This window comes from Dipodomys merriami, unplaced genomic scaffold (assembly GCF_024711535.1).
Source record: "Dipodomys merriami isolate MVZ:Mamm:240054 unplaced genomic scaffold, mDipMer1.0.p SCAF_1, whole genome shotgun sequence".
NCBI lineage: Eukaryota > Metazoa > Chordata > Mammalia > Rodentia > Heteromyidae > Dipodomys > Dipodomys merriami.
The window spans coordinates 135,861,804-135,884,921 of record NW_027202270.1 but is presented as its reverse complement, the minus strand read 5'-3'; the positions used below and the strand labels follow the sequence as shown (position 1 = coordinate 135,884,921).

General features: G+C 43.3%; 1 protein-coding gene across 1 annotated transcript in view; it reads right to left on the bottom strand.

The window, feature by feature from the left end:
- Positions 1 to 23,118, bottom strand: part of Esr2 (estrogen receptor 2) — a 45,326-nt gene that overhangs the window by 12,761 nt on the left and 9,447 nt on the right. The window contains exons 2-8 of the mRNA XM_069992860.1: positions 22,043 to 22,498; positions 20,550 to 20,722; positions 20,053 to 20,169; positions 11,201 to 11,500; positions 6,913 to 7,051; positions 5,519 to 5,572; positions 321 to 454 (exon numbers count right to left, since the gene is read on the bottom strand). Coding sequence (XP_069848961.1) covers positions 321 to 454; positions 5,519 to 5,572; positions 6,913 to 7,051; positions 11,201 to 11,500; positions 20,053 to 20,169; positions 20,550 to 20,722; positions 22,043 to 22,461 — 1,336 coding nt within the window. The 5' untranslated portion in view covers positions 22,462 to 22,498. The remainder of the gene's footprint in view (positions 1 to 320; positions 455 to 5,518; positions 5,573 to 6,912; positions 7,052 to 11,200; positions 11,501 to 20,052; positions 20,170 to 20,549; positions 20,723 to 22,042; positions 22,499 to 23,118) is intronic.

Below are 23,118 nucleotides of genomic sequence, written 5' to 3'. Positions count from 1 at the left end.
ATATAGATACATGACAGCCCTGTAAAATATGTAAGCTTTGAAAAAAATTGAAGGCTAAACACTAATTTTGTTCTTTTCGAGCTTCAACAACTCTTTAACTTGATTGCCAGTAGCTCACCCAATGAATAATTCATACTTGGTACCAAAAGTTAAATACTGCTTAAATCCCTACAAAAATAAAAATAAAAACAGAGAAGTCAGAAAGGAAGCCATTATCCTCTGATCAAACAACACAGACATTCAATACTCTTTTCACACTGTGCCAGCTTGAGGAAGAGTCTCTCCCTCATGGAGTATGGTTGGGCTGTGTGGATACTTACTGGAGTTGAGGAGGATCATGGCCTTGACACAGAGATACTCTTTGTGCTGGAGTTTTAACTCACGAAACCTTGAAGTTGTTGCCAGGAGCATGTCAAAGATTTCCAGAATTCCTTCTACGCACTTCCCCTCATCCCTACAAAAGTTCATTTGGGAATTTAAGGAACACACAGCATCAGACAACTATAAAAGCATAAGGATAATTTTTTTTAATCTCCAATTTCATTTTAACATCCTTTATGTTAATAAGACCACATCTAGCAATATAAAATTACTAGAATTGTCTTCCTATAAAGTAGACATGCTATCAGGCACCAGTAGCTCATATCTGTAATCAGCTACTCAGGAGATCTAAGGATTGTGGTTTGAAGTCTGGGCAAACAAATCCATGAAATTCTTACCTCCAACCAGCCAGCCAAAAGCTAGAACTAGAGGCCTGGCTCAAATGGTAGGGCACCAACTATGAGTGAAAAAGTTGGGTGAGAACATGAAATTCTGTTTTCAAACCCCAGTACCTGTGTGTGTGTGTGTGTGTGTGTGTGTGTGTGTGTGTGTGTGTGTGTGTGTGTGTGTATGTGTGTGTGTGTGCGTGCACACAGAGGACGAGGTATTTGTGTGTAGCCCAGTGACACAGTGGTAGAGCCTTGCTTGTATATATGATGAGATCCAAGTTCAATTCTCAAGATTGGAAAAGAGACCAAAAAAACACAGAAACAGAGACACTGGGAATTTCCTATAAATCCTAGACATTCAAATCAATGTCCATTTAGGAAAAATGAACATTGTGTCAGCATTTTTCCTTCTACAGCTTCACTAAATGATTTCCTTTTTTATTTTATTGTTGTTATTGTTTGATTTGTGTTTAACTGTGCCATACTAAGGGGTTGAACTCACCTTTAGCTTTTTCACTTAAGGTTAGCACTCTACCACTTAAGTCACATTACCACTTAGAACTTTTTAGTGGCTGATTGGAAATAAAACTGTCTCTGACTCTCCTGCCTAGTCTGTCTTTGAGCTTTGAACCACAGTCCTCAGATTTCAGCCTTCTGAGTAGCTAGGTTTACAGGTGTGAGCCATCAGTACCCAATTATTTCTCCCTCTCCACCCCCTCCTTCCTTTTTTGGTTCCAGCCCCGGGCCTTGAACTCAGGGTCTGGGCACTGTCCTTGAACTATTTTTGCTCAAGGCTAGTGCTCTACCACTTGAAATACAGCTCCACTTCCAGCTTTTTGATGACTAATTGAAGATAAAAGTCTTCTGGACTTTCCTGTCCCAGATGGCTTTGAACTTCAATCCTCAGATCTCAGCCCCCTGAGTAAATAGGATTACAGGCATGAGCCACTGGTGCCCAGCACCAATTTTTTTTTTTTTTTTTTTTTTTTTGTCGGTCATGGGCCTGAACTCTGGGCCTGGGCGCTGTCCCTCAGCTCTTCAGCTCAAGGCTAGCACTCTACCACTTGAGCCACGTGTTATGAAAAGATGTTCCCTTTTATTCTTGGGAAATCTTTAACCTTCATCTCTAGCAAGGGTTTCCAGCACCACCACTTCTTAGTGGTCCTTTAACAGGATAGCAACTAAGAGACATTTTAAATGCAAGTTGAAATGAACAAAAACAACACAAAGACATCACAACTGAAGACAAATTAAGAGTCAGGAGAGTCAGCAATGAGGATGTGGAAATTACTGACATGAAGATTATTTTGAAGCAAATTTTCAGACAAACTTCAAACTGTATAATCAAAACTCTTTGAGCAGTCCTTACAGAAATGAAATTTTAAATATACCTTGGAAGTAAATCATTATACTTCAGAAAATCCTGGCTTTGATTCACCCATTATTCCACCTCAGTGCTCTCTAGAAAATCTTGTGTTATGCTGGGTACCAGAGCTACTGAAAATCCCTGACTAGTAGTTCTCTTGTTTTTAACCCCTGAGTGCTGCATCATACAGTGAAGGGTGCTATGATTGCATGGGTGTCTCTGGGTTTTGAGTCTCTGTAATAGACTCTGAAGGGGACTTGAGGTCCTCAAAGGGCTGAATGTTCCCCACCTGACCGCAGCACCCTCAAACAAGGACATTTCATTTTCTTTTTCTTTTTTTGTCAGTAATGGGGATTGAACTTGGGGCTGGGCGCTGTCCCTGAGCTCTTTTGCTCAAGGCTAGCACTCTATTACTTTGAGCCACAATTCTACTTCTGGTTTTCTGGTGGTTAATTGGAGATAAAGGTCTTGTGGGATTTCCTATGCAGGCTGACTTTGAACTGTGATCCTCAGATCTCAGCCTCCTGAGTAGCTAGGATTACAGGCCTGAGCCACCAGTGCCCGGCTAATAATACAAAACTCTTAATTCTACTCTCATTCCCACCTTCCCAGCTCCCCAGAACTGGGTTCTGAAAAGACACCAGGCACTGCATATAGCAAGAGCCCAGAAACACTTGTCCATGAATGCCCCTCCTGCCACATCATCCTGTCATTCTGCCTTGGGACAGTTATTAGAAAGTGTAGTGCGGAGTTCAAAGACATTTAATGCTGAGAAAAGCTGATTTTTTAATATCACCTAAGGAGGCCTGATTTAATGATGCATGCCTGTAATCGTACACTCAGGAGGCTGAGGCATGAAAAAGAAGGCCAACCTTAGCATTATAATAAGTACATAGCCAGTCTGGAATATGTAGTGAGATCCTGTCCCAAGGGGGCAAAATCTCTTATGGACAAAAACAAAATAAAGTTCATAAGCTCTTTTTTTTTCCTGGTATAGAACTTGAACTCAGGATCTCAAGCTCTTGTTTGGCTTTTTTACTCAAAGCTGGGGCTCTACCATTGAGCCAAACCTTCACTTCCGGCTTTTTGCTGACTAAATGGAGATAAAAATTTCACAGACTTTTCTCCCCAGATTGGCTTCAAACTGAGATCCTCCATTCTCAGCCTCCTGGTAGCTAGGATATCTGGTATGAGCCACTAGCGCTAGGTCACATATGACACTTTTGCACAAGTAGAAGTCCAGGTTTTATAGTACATCTTGATATGAATTTAGAATTCTAGTGGTCTCTATCCCAAGAACTACCTTGCCACAAATAAGAGGAACTATTGGCCAAGTACCAGTGGCTTATGCTTGTAATCCTAGCTTCTCAACAGGCTGAGATCTGAGGGTCACAGTTGAAAGCCAGCCCAGGCAGGAAAGTTCATAAAACTCCTATCTCCAGTTAAGCAATACAAGAAAGAAGAAAGGAGGGAAGGAAGGAAGGAAGGAAGGAAAGAAGAGGGAAGGAGGGAGGGAGGGAGGGAGGGAGGGAGGGAGGGAGGGAGGGAGGGAGGGAGGGAAGAGAGATAACCTGGTTTTTTTTTTTCCTCTCACCATTTTTTTTTCTTGCTGTTCCTGGAACTGGAACTCGGGGCCCTGGGCTCTGTCCCTGAGCTTCTCTGTGCTTGAGGCTAACGCTCTACCACTCAAGCTACAGAGCCCACTTATAGCTTTTTCTGTTTATGTGGTACTAAGGAATCAAACCCAGGACCTCATGCATGCCAGGCAGGCACTCTACCATTAAGCCACATTCCCAGTCTTCTCTCAGCTTTAATAGATTCTGGAGTTTGGTTAGTGTTGGTGGGTAAGGATGGGTTTTGTTTGTTATTGTTTTTCTGCTGAACAAAGGGAAACAGAATTTATAGTCTCAAGAACCCACAAATGGGCTTAGTTGAATCAGTTATATTTGTTGCTGATATAGTCACTCTATCACTTGAAAGAACTGGAGGGGGGTAATCCAGCGAAAGAGTTAGTTTTCAAAGAGTTAGTTGAATCAGTTATATTTATTGCTGATATAGTCACTCTACCACTTGAAAGAACTGGAGGAGGGTAATCCAGCGAAAGAGTTAGTTTTCAAGTATTCACTTTGCAAGAAAAGATTTATAATAGAATTCCTTTATGAAGCATAGTCCCCAGACCTTTGAATAACTAACTCACTCTTCTAAAATTATGCCTATTACAGCCTAGCTGCTGGTAGCTCACGCCTATAATTCTAGCTACTCAGAGGCTGAGATCTGAGGATCATGTTTTGAGAACAGCCTGGGAAGGAAAATCTGTGAGACTCTCATTACCAATTAAGCAGCAAAAGCTAGAAGCAGAGTTGTGGTTCAAGTGATACAACACTAGAAAAAAAATTTTAAGTGACTGCTTTCAGTCTCTGAGTTCAAGCCCTACTACTAGCATACACAAAAAAACTGAATAAAGGACTGAGAGCAATACTTGGCTGGGTACTAAAGTTTTAATCTTCTTTGTACCATGGTACCCAGAGATGACAACAGGTAGAGTAGGTTTCTGAAGTAGGCAGAAATAGAATAGAGTTGTTGTATGACAAAAGAATAAAGTAGAAGATTTCTTTGCTCTCTGGCCTGCTTCCTCTAGTTCTCTCTCCTGCTGAGTGGCAGTAAATGATTGCCATTAGGAGCTTGGATGTGTCAGGCACCAGTGGCTCATGCCTGTAATCCCAGCTACTCAGAAGGCTGAGATCTGAGGATTATGTGTGGTTCCAAGTCAGTCTGGGCAGGAAAGTCTATGAGATTTGTATCTCCAATTAACCACCAAAATGCTGGAAGTGGAACTGTTGCTCAAATGGTAGAGTGCCAGTCTTGAACACAAAAGCTCAGGGACAGCACTCAGGCCCTAAATTCAAGCCCCAGGATACATACACACACACACACACACACACACACACACACACACACACACACACACACACACACACACACACACACACACACACACACACACACACACACACGTGTAGACTTCATAAACCAATCCCCAAATCCTGTTCCTCCACTTACTACTCTCCACTAACTGTCATCGACTTACTTAACCTGCCATTTTCATAGCAGCAAAGCTGAGATAGGAATGGCGCTCACCCCCCAAGGGCTGCTGTGAAGATTAAACCAGTCAATATACATCAAGTGCTCAGGATGGCACGTGGCCCATACAAGTCAGCATGTTATCTAGTTGGATTGCCACTCCAGGATCTGCTGCCCCACCCTGCTCTGGGCTTCCACAACTTCCCTCTAGGGTTCACCACCTGGGCTGCTCCTGCTCAAGCCACATCCCAGGCTCCAGCTCTTCCCACAGGCTGTGTTCTCCACCAAAACACCTCCATTAGTCAGAACAGTGCTCTTTGTCAATGCCCTCCATGGCAACAGGCAGAATGGATGCTGATACCTTGGGGCATCACTCTTCATCTGTGTAACGTGCGAATGAGGGTCTTCGGGTGACCTAAAGTGGTAACAGGATTATGATGCGAGAGTTGGGGCAGGCACTTCTGGTTCACCAGGTATCTCCCTACCCTCTACACACAGCCAAATGTGGCTCACCGCTCAACACTATCACGTTCTCAGTGGACAAGGAAGTCAAAACCATCTTCCATGGAGATTTTTCAACTGTTTAAGTGGTATACTAAGGATTTTCCCATTTTTCTTGGGGGAAAAAAAACTTGAATGTGTACATTCTAGTTTTTTTTTTTTTTCCTCCAGAAACAGTTTAGATGAATCAATGAAAATTTGTTCTGCTGGGCACTGGTGGCTCATACCTGTAATCCTAGCTACTCAAGAGGCTTAGATCTTAGGATCATGGTTCAAAGCCAGCCCAGGCAGGAAAGTCTGTGAGAATCTTATCTCTAATTAACCACCCCTAGAAGTGGAGCTGTGGCTCCACTAGTAGAGCACTAGCCTTGAGCAAAAAAGTGAAGTGACAGTACCCAGGCTGTGAGTTCAAGCTCCAGTATCATCTTTAAAAGAAAATTAAATGTGAGCTGGGAAGGTGGCTCAGTGGTAGAGCCTTTGCCTTGCATGCTCAAGGCCCTGGGTTCGATTCTTCAGCACCACATAAGCAAAAAGAAAAAAGAAGACGGAAGTGGTGCTGTTGCTCAAGTGGTAGAGCGCTAGCCTTGAGCTGAAGAGCTGAGGGACTGTGCCCAGGCCCAGAGTTCAGGCCCCACGACCGGAACGCCCCCCCCCAAAAAAAAGAAAGAAAATTAAATGTAACCAAGATATAACACTGGCAATGTCATGTCCCCATATCTATTCATCTACTGCTCATAACTAGACCTTCCACTGCTATTTTCAAAAATACTCTTCTAGTACATTCTTTAGAGAGCATTAAAGCACATGAGAACCAATTTGGAAGGTTTGTAAGAATTTTATCACCTATCTAGATAGCTGGAGATGTACTTGATCACTTTAGGTGGAGAAAACAGCAGGACAATTTAGGATTGATAACTGGAAAGTAGAATTTGGAATGCAGGTCACCAGTGGTCACTGGCCATATAGCCGCCACATTTCCTGCAGGACTCCATCCCCTGTGGTGACCCTGGCCTCTGAATGCTGCTACTCCACTGCTTAGAAACAAATCCCTGTGCATACACTCAGCCCTTGTACATAGATCCTCTTCTTGAATTCTCAACTCAGTGAAGTAGTGGGTGACATTATCACTCTCTAATTGTCCTCTCAAGGTGATGCTGTCATTGCTGCACCTAGGACTTTGTTCCCACTCACTAAGCACTTTACACAAACAAGGTGGAGAGGAAACACATGTGTTGTGGTTTGGTTTTTCCTCACCTGTCCAGAACAAGGTCTGGAGCAAAGATGAGCTTGCCAGGGTGATCAATCGAGCGCCACATCAGCCCCACCATCAACACCTCCATCCAGCAGCTCTCCAAGAGCCTCACTTGGTCCAACAGGCTGAGCTCCACAAAGCCTGGGGAAAGCAAGAGGCCATGAGACATACCCACCCTCCTCCTCCTCGGCAACCTGTTTCTTTTCTTTTATTAATTGGTCCTAGGGCTTGAACTTGGCCTGGGTGCTGTTCCTGAGCTTTTCTGCTCAAGGCTAGCATACTACTACTTTGAACCACACCACCACTTCCGGTGATTAATTGGAGATAAATCTCGTGGAAGGGCTGGGAATGTGGCTTAGTGGTAGAGTGCTTGCTTAGCATACATGAAGTCCTGGGTTTGATTCCTCAGTAGCAGCACATAAACAGGAAAAGCTGGAAGTAGTTCTGTGGCTCAAGTCGTAGAGTGCTAGCCTTGAGCAAAAGAAGCTCAGGAACAGTGTCTGGGCCCTGAGTTCAAGCCCCAGGACTGGCAAAGAGAGAGAGAGAGAGAGAGGAGAGAGAGAGAGGAGAGAGAGAGAGAGAGAGAGAGAGAGAGAGAGAGAGAGAGAGAGAGAGAGAGAGAGAGAGAGAGAGAGAGAGTCTTTCCTGCCAGAGTTAGTTTCAAACCGTGATCCTCAGATCTCAATCTCCTGAGTAGCTAGGATTACAGATGTGAGCCACCAGTGCCTGGCTCAACAACCTGTTTCTGTAAAGACAGAATAGCAAGTTTTTAAAAGCTAAGAGGACATAAACAATATAAAGAAATAATCACTCTCTCAAAGATGTGATTAAATGCCAGTAAAATGAAGAAAAACTTGAACTAAAGATAAACAACTTGCAGCTTCCGGTCTTGAATCCCTTCTAGAGACAAATAAACTTCATATGGTTGTTATTTTAAAAATAAAAACAAAAACAGCTTCCCAGACAGATGCTAGATGACAATGGAAGGTCCGATCTGATAGCTGTACTGTCCTGGTAATTTCTGAGCACTGCTAAGAAACCCAGATCTTGGCTGGTGGTCAGAAGGGCTTCCAGTTCCACCCATCCATATGTGGAAAGTGGAGGGGGGGGCGCAGCTGCAGGTGACTGGAGTGGGTAGAGGCTGGGAGTGAAAGCCATGGGGAGTAGGGCCAGAGTCAGCAGAAAGTCAAAGCTTCAACTTAAATGGCTTCTCTGATTGCTTGACATTTCGAAGCCAAACTCAGGATCATTCTGGGCAGGAGTACTCTCAGGGTGATTTCACCCTAAAGAGCAAATATAACCACCACTCTAATAGCCTGCACTGGTGGCACAATTGGAAAGAGACAGGTCATCTCCAGAGTAGTGAGGCTTTTGCTTTTGTTTTTTAAAGCAAGAGCATCTTCTATAAGCTATGATAAAAGCAAGGAGTGGTGAAATATAAATATACAGGCACCAAAGGCACATCGTTGGAATGAAATAGACCCTAAGTTTGAGCACCTGTCAGTCAGCTCAGTCCCTTCCTAGCTAATGATTTAAGCTCCTGTTAAGTCTGCTTTTCTCACAGAAAAAATTGGTGACAATTTTATCTACCTCTAATGGTTCCCTACAGGTAGAATCTCAATCATTTTACCATATAGAAACTATGGTACAGTGACCACACACATGGTTGAAAGCTTTGAGCAATTATACTGTAAATCCAAACAAAGGACAATTTAAGAAAGTAATGAATGTGAAGACTGGGCAAATGCTTTCCAAAACCACTTGCATGTGCTTAGTTCAAGTTCCTGAGAGATATCCACATTATTGCAGACAATAAGCTCACCTCACATAGATCAGTCAGTCCTTCCTCCCTCCCTCCCTTCCTTCCTTCCTGGCCTTGAACTCAGGGCCTGAGGGCTGTTCCTTAACTTTTTTACTCAAGGCTGGTACTCTACTACTTGAACTATACCTCTACTTCTGATTTTTTGGTGGTTGATTGGAGGTGAGTCTCACCAACTTTCCTGCCTGGGTTGGCTTTGAATCATGATTCTCAGATCTCAGCTTCCTAAGTTGTGAGGATTACATGTATGAGCAATCAGGTCCCAGCAAGCTTTTAGTTTTTTTGTTTGGTTTTTGGTTTTTGGTTTTGGTTTTGTCTGTCATGGGGCCTGAAGTCTGGGCCTGGGTGCTGTCCCTCAACTCTTTAGCTCAAGGTGAGCGCTCTACCACTTGAGCCACAGAGCCACTTCCAGTTTTCTGGTGGTTTATTGGAGAAAAGAGTCTCATGGACTTTCATGCCGAGGCTGACTTTCAACCATGAGTAGCTAGGTGTGAGCCACCGGCACCTGCCTAGCTTTTAATTTCTATAGGTACCCAAAAAGCTCAAGGCTAGATGTTATTTAATATTATTTTGGCTTGGAAAATGGCCAGGTCAGATAAAGGGAGAAGGGATCACAAGCAAAGACTGTGCCCAAGTTTTCTGTAAAAAGGTGACAAGCACTAGATTTGAAAAAGTATTAATCAGCTTAAAAGTTGTTTTGCTAGGACACAAGCTGTACAGTTTTCAGGAATAATCTTACTACATGGGATGTTGCCAAATATTATTAGGAATATACTTATATCAAAGACTAGAGGAAAAATGCATAGAAACAGAAAAGAAAATAAAGTCATTTTGACAAAGGAGAATATGATAGACAAGACAAAACAAAGCCAGAAAGCAGCAGTTTCCCAGCTCAGCAGGAATGAATGAGTCTAGGCCAATCAATGACCCTATCACCCGAGGTCTTGGTATCCACAGCTCTTACCACAGGTACCCTTTACCAGTTTCTCAGCCTCACCCAGTTTTTACAATTTGCCTGTTGCAGCTGCTGCCCCAGGCCATGACAGCATCCCTTGATTCAGAACCTGAGACAGATTTCATTCCTTCAGTGTACAGAATTGGAGGCAGGCACTGGTAGCTCATGCCTGTCTTCCTAGCTATTCAGCAGGCTGAGATCTGAGGATCTTGTTCCAAAGCCAGCCTGGAAAAGGAAAGTCTGTGAGACTCATTTCCAATTAACCACCAAAAAGCCAGAAGTAGAGCTGTGGCTCATGTGGTAGAGCGCTACCCTAAAGCACACAGTCTCTGGGACAGTGCAGCACCAAAGTCTTAGGACCACCACAAGAGAGAAAGGGAAGGTGGGGGGAGAGAAAGAACTATGTGTATCACAGCTTCCTGACTAGGCTGGCTTGTGATTGATGTATTTGTTTGTTTGTTTGTTTGTTTGTTTGTTTTTGCCAGTTCTGAGGCTTGCCTGGGTGCCTGGAAGCTATCCCTTAGCTTTTTTTGCTCAAGGCTAGTGCCCTACCACTTGGGTCACAGCCATATTTCCAATTTTTTGTTTTTGTACTTTATTGGAGATAAGAGTCTCATAGACTTTCCTTCCCCAGGCTGGCTTTGAGCCATGATCCTCAAATCTCAGCCACTTGAGGAGCTAAGATTACAATGTGAGCCACTGGCACCAGTCTGATTTTCTTTTTTGACAGGGGGGTGTGTTCGGTCCTGGAGCTTGAACTCTGGGCCTGAGTGCTGTTCTTCAGCTCTTCAGCTCAAGGCTAGCGCTCTACCACTTGAGCCACAGCGCCACTTCTGGTTTTCTGATGGTTATTTGGAGATAAGAGTCTCACAGACTTTCCTGCCTGGGCTGGCTTTGAACAGTGATCCTCAAATCTTAGCCTCCTGAGTAGCTGGGATTACACCCAGCCTGATTTTTGTTTAATGATACAGTATCTTACAAATTTATATTTAGCATCTGACAAACCTTTCATTCAATTTCATAATTGCCATATATCCTATACCCCACCCCAACCTGACCAAACTCCCCTTTTCTTTTTTTCTTTTTTGTTTGCTGGTCCTGGGGCTTGAACTCAGGGCCTGGGCACTGTCCCTGAGCTGCTTTTGCTCAAGGCTAGCACTACCACTTGAGCCACTGCACCACTTCCAGCTACTTCTGTGTATGTGGTGCTGATGACTTGAACCCATGCATGCTAGGCAAGCACTCTATCACTAAGCCACATTCCCAGCCCCAAGACACCTCTTTTCAAGAAGAGAAGCCCCCACAGCCCAGAGAGACAGGCCGGTGGTGGGTTCCCTACCCGTTCCTTTTCATCATGTTCCAGGCCCAAGAACCCTAGAATCTCTTGCCCAAATGGCCCCAGTTGAATCCCAGAGCCTGGTTGGGTCATTTCCCTGGGTGCACCCTCCAAGGCCACCCTGCCAGCAGAGGCAGCCCACTATAAATGGATCACCATTAAGACCCAGCAAAGCCCTACCGGGAATTTTCTTGGCCCAGCCGATCATGTGCACCAGTTCCTTGTCCGCCAGCTTGGTGAGGGACATCATCATGGAGGCCTCGGTGAAGGGCGTGCTGGGGCGGCTCACCAGCACGTGGGGCGGCTCTGCCTCCTGCAGGGTGAGCACCAGCTGCTCCGGGCTCAGGTCGTTCAGCAGCAGCTCCTTCACCCGGACCACGTGCCCACCGGGTTTCTTGGCTTTGCTCAGGACGTGCAGCTGATCGCTGGAACTTCTCTGCCTTCTCACTATGCGGTACCCACACCTTTCTCTCCGGGAGCCTAGAGAGGACAGCAGAGGGTTAAGCTGGTGCTTTCCCAGGTAGGATCCCAGCAACCTGAACAGCCAGGATTAAAAAGAAAAGACGAAGAAAAGAGAAAAAGATGTAATGATACCATTGTAGGACCCGAATCTGTCCTCAGAATGTGTCTGAGAGCAGACTTCACTCTTTTCTTTTTTTCTTTCTTTTTTTTTTTGGGTCAGGTCGTGGGGCCTGAACTCTGGGCCTGGGCGCTGTCCCTCAGCTCTTCAGCTCAAGGCTAGCGCTCTACCACTTGAGCCACAGCGCCTCTTCCGGCTTTTTTCTTTTTGCTTATGTACTGCTGAGGAATCGAACCCAGGGCCTCAGACATGCAAGGCAAGCGCTCTACCACTGAGCCACCTTCCCAGCCCGACTTCATTCTTTTCTTTGGAACCTGGGGGGCATGGACAGAGGATGACTACAGTTGGACATTATTAACAAACTCAGCACCATAACTTTTAGGTCTCCATTGAAGGTCATCCAGCAATACTAAGTCCAGTGCTGGCATATCTCAGTTTCCAAACTTTGAAATGAAGATTATTTTTTCCTCAAGTAGAAAATGGGGAAAATAATAACACTTCAACATAGTATCTCTAAATAAGTATCAAATATTAACATCCCAATATTTTTAATGCTTATATACATGTATACATCTTTTCCTTTTTGCATACTTACACAAACAAGTATTTCTCAAATAAACTAATTGAAAAAAATCTGGAAAATATAGAAGAGAAGGGATTTTAGCATACATTTAGTCTTCTTATACTCTTTCATATTTTGTAAGCAAAATTAGAATCACGGTGTACGTACTATTTCATAACCTGCTTTTTCCCATATTAAAAGTGTGATGAAGCCAGGTGCCAGTGGCTCATGCCTGTAATCCTAGATACTCAGGAGGCTGAGATCTGAAGATCGCAGTTCAAAGCCAGCCTGGGCAGAGAGTCCGTGAGACTCTTATCTCCAATTAACCACCAGAAAACTGGAAGTGGTGCTGTGGCTCAAGTGGTAGAGTGCTAGCCTTAAGCTGAAGAGCTGAGGGACAGCACCCAGGCCCAGAGTTCAGCCCACACAACCGGAAAAAAAAATGTATTACTTCATTGCAATAATTTAAAGAAGTTTTTTTTGTTTGGGGGGGGGGGTTGTTTTGTCTTTTTTTGTCAGTCATGGGGCCTGAACTCTGGGCTTGGGCACTGTCCCTGCACTCTTCAGCTCAAGGCAAGAGCTCTACCACTTGAGTCACAATGCCACTTCCGGTTTTCTAGTGGTTTATTGGAGATAAGTCTCATGGACTTTCCTGCCTAGGCTGAATTTGAACTGTGATCCTCATATCTCAGCCTCCTGAGTAGCTAGGATTACAGGTGTGAGCCACCAGCACCCCACAAGAAGTTAAGTTATTGAACCAAGAATACATGTAATTTTTATTTATTTATTTATTTATTTATTTATTTATTTATTTTCCCAGTCATGGGGCCTGAACTCTGGGCATGGGCACTGTGCCTCAGCTCTTCAGTTCAAAGTTAGCACTCTACCACTTGAGCCACAGTGCCACTTCCAGTTTTTCTGTTTATGTGGTGCTGATGAATCAAACCCAGGACCTCATGCAAGGCAAGCACTCTACCACTGAGCCACATTCCCAGCCCCTGTAAAAAAACTTTTATATACATTAACAGATTAATCTCCAAAAGCATTTTAAATTTCATAATCTAAATAGCTAATTTCATAAACTAATAGCTTAAATTCTACCTATTTCTTCACAATACTACTAAGCATTAAAATAATTTTTAATCATTACTAATCTTAAGAGTGACTAAACCATTATCCTACTTTGTATTTTTTAAAGTTAGTAGTAAGATCAACTAATATGTTTTTCTTTTGTATTTCTTTTCCTCCTCCTCATCCTTGTTCTTCTCTTCCTCCTCCTCCCCCTCTTCTTTTTCTTTTTTGCCAGTCCTAGGGCTTGAACTCAGGACCTGAGTACTGTCCCTGAGCTGCTTTTGCTCAAGGCTAGCACTCTACCACTTGAGCCACAGTGCCACTTCCAGCTTTTTCTATTTAGTGCTGAGGAATCAAACCAAGGGCTTCATGCATGCTAGGGAAGCACCCTACCACTAAACCACATTGCTGGCCCTATATTTCTTTGCTTATGAATGAACTGTTGTTTATTTTGTCCCCTTTCTCTCTTAAAATTTAAAAAGGCTACTTATAAAGTAATGATAGACAACTTTTGTTATATGCAATATTTGTCATGTTATTTATATAACTTTTCATGGTATACTTTGTCTTAAAGAGCTTTGAAACTCAATCAAGTGTGTCATATCATTTACATCTAATTTATACAAACATTTACCTTTTTAAAGAGTTGTGTATTTCAGGTCTATTTGGAGTTATATGCACATTTGTATTGTGTGATATTGGTATTTCATGTTATATCCAAGTGGATTACAAATTCCACAATATTATTTACTGAATAAGTTTTTTCCACTGTTTTTAAGTGGCTTGTTGCCTTTTTTGGGGAGGGGGGGGTGGTCAGTCGTGGAGCTCAGGGCCCGGATGCTGTCCCTGAGCTCTTTTGTGCAAACCTAGGTCTTACCACTTTGAGCCACTGCACCATTTTCGGTTTTTGACTGGTTACTTGGAGATAAGAGTCTTACAGGGACTTTTCTGCCTAGGCTGGTTTCAAACCGCAATCCTTAAAACCTCAGCCTCCTGAGAAGCTAGGTGTGAGCCACTACTAGGTATGTCCAGCTACTTTGCTGCTTTTTTTTGGTTGGTTGCAGGGCTTGGACTCAGGAACTAGCATAAGGCTAGTACTCTACTACTTTGAGCTGTGGCTTCTGGTTTTCTAGTGGGTAACTGGAGATGAATCTCATGAACTTTCCTGCCAGGCTTTGAAGCTCAATCCCCAGCCTCCTGAGTAGTTAGGATTACAGCCATGAGCCAGTGGCACCTGGGATAGTTACTTTTCATGTGCATGCTGGTATTGAGGACTGAACTCAGGACCTGAAGCAGAGTGCCTGCCTAGCAAGTTTGGGGCCTTGAATTCAATCTTCAGCCCTCAGTACTGACAATTTTTTAAAAAGTACTTCTTTGATTACACATTTCTCTTTTGTGTAATGTATAAGGATAAGAAGTTTACAAAATATATTCTTACCCAATGTGAAAGATTTTGCATCCTTGCATTTAAATTTAACCAACTTTTGACAAAATCTAAGTTCAGTAGTGAGTTCTGGGCATGCTAGATTCCATTTTTTTAAAATTTCACATGACAGAATGCTCAGCATCCTTGGCCATAAAGGAAATGCAAATCAGAACAATGCTTGAGATTCCATCTCACCCCAGTTCAATCGGCCAACATTGTGAAATCAAACAAAAACAAATGTTGGCAGGAATGTGGAGAAAAAGGAACCTTACTGTACTGCTGGTGGGAACATACAACCACTCTGGACAGCAGTCTGGAGGTTCCTCAAAAAAGCTAAACATAGACCTTCCCTATGACCCAGCCTTACCACCCCTGAGCATCCACCCTGAACGTCATGAGCCAGGATATGATAAGGACACCTGCACATCCATGTTCATTGCCACACTATTCACAATAGCCAAGATGCCCCATAATAAATGAATGGATACAAAAAATGTGGAACCTATACACAATGGAATTTTACACAGCCATTGTAAAGAATAAAATAATGTCATTTGCAGGGAAATGGATGGAACTAGAACAAATCATGTTAAGTGAGGTAAGCCAAGCTCAGAAAAGACAAACGGTATATGCTCTCTCTGATATTTGGAAATTAGATCTAAAATACACTGGGATATGATAAATTATAGGAGATTCTAGATACCCACAGTGAGACCAAAAGAGGATACTCAAGAGAGAAACACAAAGATGCAATGCCTATATATGCCTCTTCATATTAACATAAAATAATATACTGAAACAAATTCCCAGATATGGAAACAAGAAACCTCTTCTTTTTTTTCTTCTTTTATATCTTTATATTTTTATTTTTTGATGACTCTGTCTTCTTTTCCTTATGTATGGTGTCTTCAAGTGTATATCTTCTTTTTTTTTTTTTTTTTTGTCAGTTGTGGGGCTTGAACTCTGGGCCTGGGCGCTGTCCCTCAGCTATTCAGTTGAAGGTGAGCACTCTACCACTTGAGCCACAGCGCCACTTCTCAAGTGTATATCTTCAGAAGGGTTAGAGGAAGGTACAGAACTCAAGGGTGAAAAAGTACAGCAGCAGAGCTCACTGGACACGGATAAAAGTGAACTATACAACTGGGGGGGGGGGTGAGTGGAGACAGGAAGGAGGGAATGAGTGAGAATGAGGGAACAGAAGACACTGTACAAAAGGAAATGTACTCATTACCTGACTCATGTAATTGTAATCAATCTGTACATCACCTCTATAATCACAATAAATTAAATAAAAATATCTCTGGGCAAGGAATTCATTCATTTTTCTTTTCCTTCCTTTTTTTTTTTTTGTCTGAGACTGGGACTTGAGCTCACTTGCTCTTTGTTTGGAGCTCTACCACCTGACCCATACCTCCAATCCATTTTTTTTTCTTTTTTTTTTTTTTTGTCGATCATGGGGCTTGAACTCTGAGCTTGGGCACTATCCCTCAGCTCTTCAGCTCAAAGTGAGCTTTCTACCACTTGAGCCACAGTGCCACTTCTGGTTTTCTAGTGGTTTATTGGAGATAAGAGTCTCACAGACTTTCCTGCCCAGGCTGGCTTTGAACCATGATCCTTAGATCTCAGCCTCCTGAGTAGCTAGGATTACAGGTGTGAGCCACCAGTGCTCAGCTCAATCCATTTTTCTATAAGGACATTTCTAAATGTTGTGGCTTTGACATCATCACCTCAGAGGGAGCAAAACAAAAAAAAACTATCACATAGGGAACTAGGGATGCTCTAGATTCGACAGTGGTTAACAGTCCCAGTGAAAGAATATTAATGGCCAGGCACAGGTGGCTCACACCTATAATCCTAGCCACTCAGGAAGCTGAGATCTGAGGATCTTGGTTCAAAGCCAGCCTGAGAAAGAAACTCCATGAAACTTTTATCACCAATAAGCCACCAGAAAACTGGTAGTGGCACTGTGGCTTAAAGTGATAGAGTGCTAGTCTTAAGTGAAAAAGCTCAGGGACAACACCCAAGCCCTTAGTTCAAGCCCTACGGCTGACCAAAAAAAAAAGGGGGGGGGATATTGATGACTTGATGACAATGATGATGGTGATAAATGATAATAATGGCAATTGACACCTACTGGAACCTTCCATAGGCCAGGCATATATATAGGACACAAGGGTCTTAGAGACCACTGCATCTGCAACAAACAGAGCAGGAACATAAGAGATCTCAGGTATCTTGCCCAAAGTAGGAAGTCTACAAAACAGCAGAAGCAGGACCTAAACCCAAGCAGCAGTTTATATCCAGAGCTGGTGCTTTAAATAATTATTGTATTCTACTTACCTATCAAATCCCCTTCATGGAAGTACATATAGCAGGTAAGTGAAGCGATGTTACCAAGAGATGCTGAGCTAATGTCCCAACCCAGGGGTACAGACCACACAGGCAACTATTCCAGTTGTTCTCCTGCCTACTTTGCATAGCAGTACATCCTTATAATGAAGCCTTCGTTCTTCATTCTATCCAGATTTCCTCCATTTAAATGATTAGATTAATATTACAGTAGGAAAAAAAATGGAAGTGCAGAAGAAACAGTAAGAAAAGAAACACGAGCCATGAATAAAAAGTTAAGTAGATGGTGCAAGTGGATCTAGAATGTAGGTTAGAATTCTGTTCACTGAAGAACAAATGTTGGAGCTACATTGTGTTAAGTTGTAACTGACATGACCTGTTCCATGAGGGGAGAGCAAGAGGAAGGAAGAGAAGTTGAAGCAGCAGACACTGTGCCAGGCCTGGGTCATTTGAACACATACAGTCAACATAACATGAAGAAACAAAACAAGATGCCCTCTGTAGGACTCACACTTGCTCTGACAGCCATAACCAACCAACTCATTCTAGTACAATAAAATGTTCTTATTAGCTACTCAGGAGGCTGAGGTCTGCGAAAGTGCTGTAAAGCCAGCCCCAGCAGGAAAGTCTGTGAGACTCACCAAAAAGCCAGTAGAACTGTGGCTCAAGTGGTATGGCACTAGTTTTAAGCAAAAAAAGCTCAAGGACACACCCAGGCCCTGAATTTAAGCCCCGGTACTGCATACACATGCACACATAAAATGCTCTTATCTTAAAACTAAATTTGAAAGCTTTTTTTTCAGTCGTGGGGCTCGAACTCTGGGCTTGGGTGCTATCCCTGTGCTCTTCAGCTCAAGGCTAGTGCTCTACCACATGAGCCACAGCAACATTCTTGTTTTCTAGTGGTTTATTGGAGATAAGAGTCTCAGAGACTTTCCTGCCCAGGCTGGATTTGAACCCTGATCCTCAGATCTCAGCCTCCTGAGTAGCTAGTGGCATGAGCCACTGGTGCCCAGCTTGAAACAAAGTAAAACAAACTACACAAACCTTAAAATATTGTTCAAGTGCTGAGCATAGTGATGCCTACCTAGAGTCTTGCACTCTGGAGGTTGAAGCAGGAAGATCACAAGTAATCTTCCTCATGAGACCCTGTGTCAAAACCAAAGTGCAAGGCCCTGGGTTTGACAGAGACACATTTCCTCACAAAGCAGGGACACCAATCTATATGGCAGTCCTTGTATTCCCAGGCCATGACTGATGGTGGCACTGCTTGGACCATGTAGGTCTGCATCATTAGTAGTTGTTAATGATGGTTTGCATTACAACAAAGGTCTACAAAGCACAGTGATTTATTTGGTCCTAGGTGTCTTCCTAGAACCACTTTGCAGGATAGGATACACTCAAGTCAGGGTCAATTTCAAGGAGAAGTTGGGCCCTGGGGTTTGTAGAGCTGCTACAAAAGTACCATGTTCCATCCTCTCTTCTATTCATTTTTTCAATTTCTATGCTATGTCTGTTGTTTCTTTCAAGTAAATACTACAAAGTCCTCATGGCAACGTAACAATTATTTATGATAAGTGTCATAAATAGTTTCCTAATTATTGCTCCCTTGTAGGCATCTAGGTTACAAGCCCTAAAAGTAAAAGAACCATTGTTCTCTACTATATCTGGCACATTTAAGAATCTAGGAACTTGTAGGCATGGATGGGGATGGGGAAACTGGGGGAAAGCAAAGGAAAGGGTGACATTGACCAAAAAGAATTGTACTCATGGGGCTGGGAAGGTGGCTCAGTGGTAGAGTGCTTGCCTTGAATGCATGAGGCCCTGGGTTTGATTCCTCAGCACCACATAAGCAGAAAAAAGCCGGAAGTGGCGCTGTGGCTCAAGTGGTAGAGCACTAGCCTTGAGCTGAAGAGCTGAGGGAGGGACAGCTCCTAGGCCCAGAGTTCAGGCCCCACGACCAGACAAAACAAAAAGAAAAAAAAAAAAAGAATTGTACTCCTTACCTGACAATGAAATGATAACCCCTCTGTTCATAATAAAAATAAAATTGCTTAAAAAAAATAGTTTAGGGAGCTGGGAAGGTAGCTCAGCGGTAGAGTGCTTGCCTCGCAAGCATGAGGCCCTGGGTTTGATTCCTCAGCACCACATAAGCAGAAAAAAGCCGGAAGTGTGCTGTGGCTCAAGTGGTAGAACACTAGCCTTGAGCTGAAGAGCTGAGGGACAGTGCCAGGCCTAGAGTTCAAGCTCCACAACTGACCAAGAAAAAGAAGTTTAGGATCTACATCTGAAAACCTTTTTTTTTTTTTTTTTGTGGGGGGAGGCAGAGTGGGGGGGAGGCAGTCATGGGGCTTAAACTCTGGGCCTGGGCTTGAGTTTTTCAGCTCAAAGAGAGCACTCTACCACTTAAGCCACAGCACCACTTCTAGTTTTCTAATAGTTAATTGAAGAAGAAAGTCTCACAGACTTTCCTGCTCAGGCTGGCTTTAAACCGTGATCCTCAGGAAGTGGCGCTGTAGCTCAAGTGGTAGAGCGCTCGCCTTGAGCTGAAGAGCTGAGGGACAGCGCCCAGGCCCAGAGTTCAAGCCCCACGGCTGACAAAAAAAAAAAAAAAAAAAAAAAAAAACCGTGATCCTCAGATCTCAGCCTTCTGAGTTGCTAGGATTACAGGCATGAGCCACCAGTGCCCAAGTTTTTTTGTTGTTTTTGTTTTTGTTTTGTTTTTTACTAAGATGCCTCCAAATTATCAAGGCCCTGGGTTTGATAGACATGCCAAGGTGTCAGTCAGGTAATTATCCGACCAAGGGCCACAAGTCCCTCAAGCTGTGTAGCGGCCTCTTCTGCTGCTAAAGCAAAATCTGCCTCCTGTTGTTTGCTTGCACTTACCCCAGCTCTGCCTGCAGCCATGGGAAATAAGTCAGAGCAACACAACAGCATCCACATACTGAAGGCAGTAACCACGCCGTCCATCTCCTGTCATTCCCGCCCGCCAGTCCCCAGCGTCTATCCCTGCCCCACACAGCAGAAAGGATGGGAATGCTCACCACACTTCACCATCCCTACTTCATAGCACTTCCGCAGGCGGCAGGCCTGGCAGCTTTTACGCCGGTTCTTATCTATGGTACATTGATTTGTAGCTGGGCAAATATAATCATTATGGCCTACAGGAGACAATAAAACAAACAAAAAATAAGATCATTGTTGCAATACTTCAGTGAAATCTCTTACAGTTCAATAATACTGACAACACTACCCAGGTGAGAGTAGGAAATAGGTACAGGTACAACCAGAGTTATTAAGTTATGAAACATCAAATATTGAAATTATTTTTTAATTCACAAAAACTCACATTTGAAGCAATCTACTACCCCCTCATATACCCAATCCACCCTCTCAAACACACACTGAACCTTGGAACTGCTCATTAAGTACAAAACATGTGTCAAATGGGTCATAGTGAAATGTCTATCAGGTCTTCTCTGCAAAATTGTTAGAAGGCAAAAGTTGAAAATTAAAGACGCAGAAAGCAATGGTGCTGTACCTTGAATGCTTCTTTTAAAAAAAGCCTTACATCCTTCACATGACCAGACTCCGTAGTGATACCCAGATGCGTAATCGCTGCACACCGCACAAAAGTGAGCATCCCTCTTTGAGTTTGAACTGGAAACAGGACTGGTGCAGCTGCTCCCACTAACCTTCCTTTTCAGCGTCTCTCTGGGAGCAAAGGAAATGTCCATTGTAAAAGAACTTAAACAAGGTGCCAGTGTTTCATGCCTGTAATCTTAGCCACTCAGGAGGCTGAGATCTAAGAATCAGAGTTCTAAGCCAGCCCAGGAAGGAAAACCTGTGAGATATCTTATCTCCAATAAACTACCCAGAAAAAGCCAGAAGTAGTTCTGTGACTCGAATGGCAAAGCACTAGCCTTGGAACACAAAGAGACTTACAGACAGTACCCAGGACCTTAGTTCAAGCCCCAGGACTGGCAAAAAAAAAAAAAAAAAAACTTAAATGGGAAAGGAAAGGTTAGGAGAATGACTCAAATGGTAGAGCACTTGACTAGCAAGCATGACAGCAATCCTCAGATCTCAGCCTCCTGAATAGCTCAGATTATAATCTGAGCTATTATATATATAGGCATGAGGCACCAGTTTCCAGCTTTGGAATGCTATATTTGAATAGTTTCTCAGTGATCCTTACAGGGTACTATTTTAGTTCATTATTTTTGAAGTTGTGTGTGTGTGTGTGTGTGTGTGTGTGTGTGTGTTTTACCAATTATCTCTTCAGACTTCATTGTTAGTACTTCATTTAAGTTGGAATACTACATAGTTACTTTCATTCTGGAAATAGCTTATCGTGAACACTAAATTGTCATTTCATAATAGCACTCTAACCTGAAAGTAAACATTTATTTTTCAAACCCAAATGCTTTCATCAAGAGCAAATTGAGAGTTTATTGCATAAAAACAGTAGTCATGATTTTGAACTCTTCCCACAACATTCATTCATAAGCACAACTTGGCAGTAATAGGTTTTAAGGATTGGGCGCAGGGTCTCATGCTGGCTAGGCAGGTGCTCTATCACATGAGCCACCCCACCAGTCCCTTTTTGTTTTGAATTGATTATTTTCTGGATGGATCTGGCTTTAAAACTGGCGAGCCTGGGATCTGATCCTCCTACTTGTATTTCCTCATCTCACCAAGGATGATGGGCATGAACCCATACACCCAGCCAATAGTTGAGAACCTCACAAAATGTTATGCCCAGGCTGGCCTCAAACCACAATCCTCCAATGTCTGCCTCCCAAGTAGCTAGAACCATAGTCTTGAGCCACTCTGGCCAGCTAGCATAATTTCTTAATGAGAAGGAGACTATCAGAATGGAACAGAGCATCCTGTGTCTTGGATGCTATAAGTATGTAAGTAATCTAGCTGACTAACAAATAAAGACATCATACCATACACATCCTCCTTCTCAATGGCTCATAAAGTGAATTGAACAGTGCTCTTGAATGACAATTCCAAAGGAATACGTACCTGTTTAGAGGTAAGGTGTGCTCTAGTGCTCTTGCTTCACACCAAGGACTCTTCTGAGGCTCTGCATACAGAAGCGACGACTGGCAATGGATCGCCAAAGGAGACAGATGTCCAGGAGCTGACCACAGCACATCTGGGCTTGTGGTCTGTCGACCAGGCCCACCATCCAAGTTATTAGCATTGCCAGGAAGACTGTAGTTCACCAGAGCTGGGCTATAGAATGTCATGGCTGAGTATTCATGGCGGCTCTCTACATAGGAGGAAGGAATATAAAGGGGGCCATGCTCCAGGGGTAGGACAGGCTGACTGCAGTTGAAAGAGGTGGGAGAGTGAAGGCTAGATGGTGAGTTTTTGATATCCATGTCTTGAACAGGTAACAGCTGAGAAAACTCCTTGTGAGAAGAGGCACAAATGGACATTCTAATGGTCTCAGAACCTCATGAGTAGGTGAAGTGCCTATAAAGAAGAAACATACTGGTAACTTCACTAGCCCTATAGGAATAACTGTTTAAAGAGCTATAGCTGGCCAGGTAGCAGTGGCTCACACCTGTAATTCTAACTACTCAGGAGGCTGAGATCTGAGGATCTCAGTTCAAAGCCAACCCAGGCAGGAAAGTCCATGAGACTCTTATCTCTAATAAACCACCAGAAAACTGGAAGTGGCGCCATGGCTCAAGTGGTAGAGTGCTCCCCTTGAGCTGAAGAGTTCAAGGACAGTACCCAAGCCCCACAAATGACCAAAAAAAAAAAAAAAAAGAGCTATAGCTGGGTGTTGTGGTACATGCCTGTAATCTCAGTGCTCAGAAAACTGAGAAAGGAGGATCTTGAGTTTGAGGCCAACCTGGGTTGCTCAGTAAGACCTTGACTGAAAAAAAAAAACATTAATTTTGCTTTAAATACACGCCCATATTTGTATGGGATGACAAATACATCTGGTAACTTATGGATGAAAATATTAATCCCAGCCGGGTGCTGGTGGCTCACGCCTGTAATCCTAGCTACTCAGGAGGCTGAGATCTGAGGATCGAGGTTCAAAGCCAGCCCGGGCAGGAGAGACGTGAGACTCCTATCTCCAA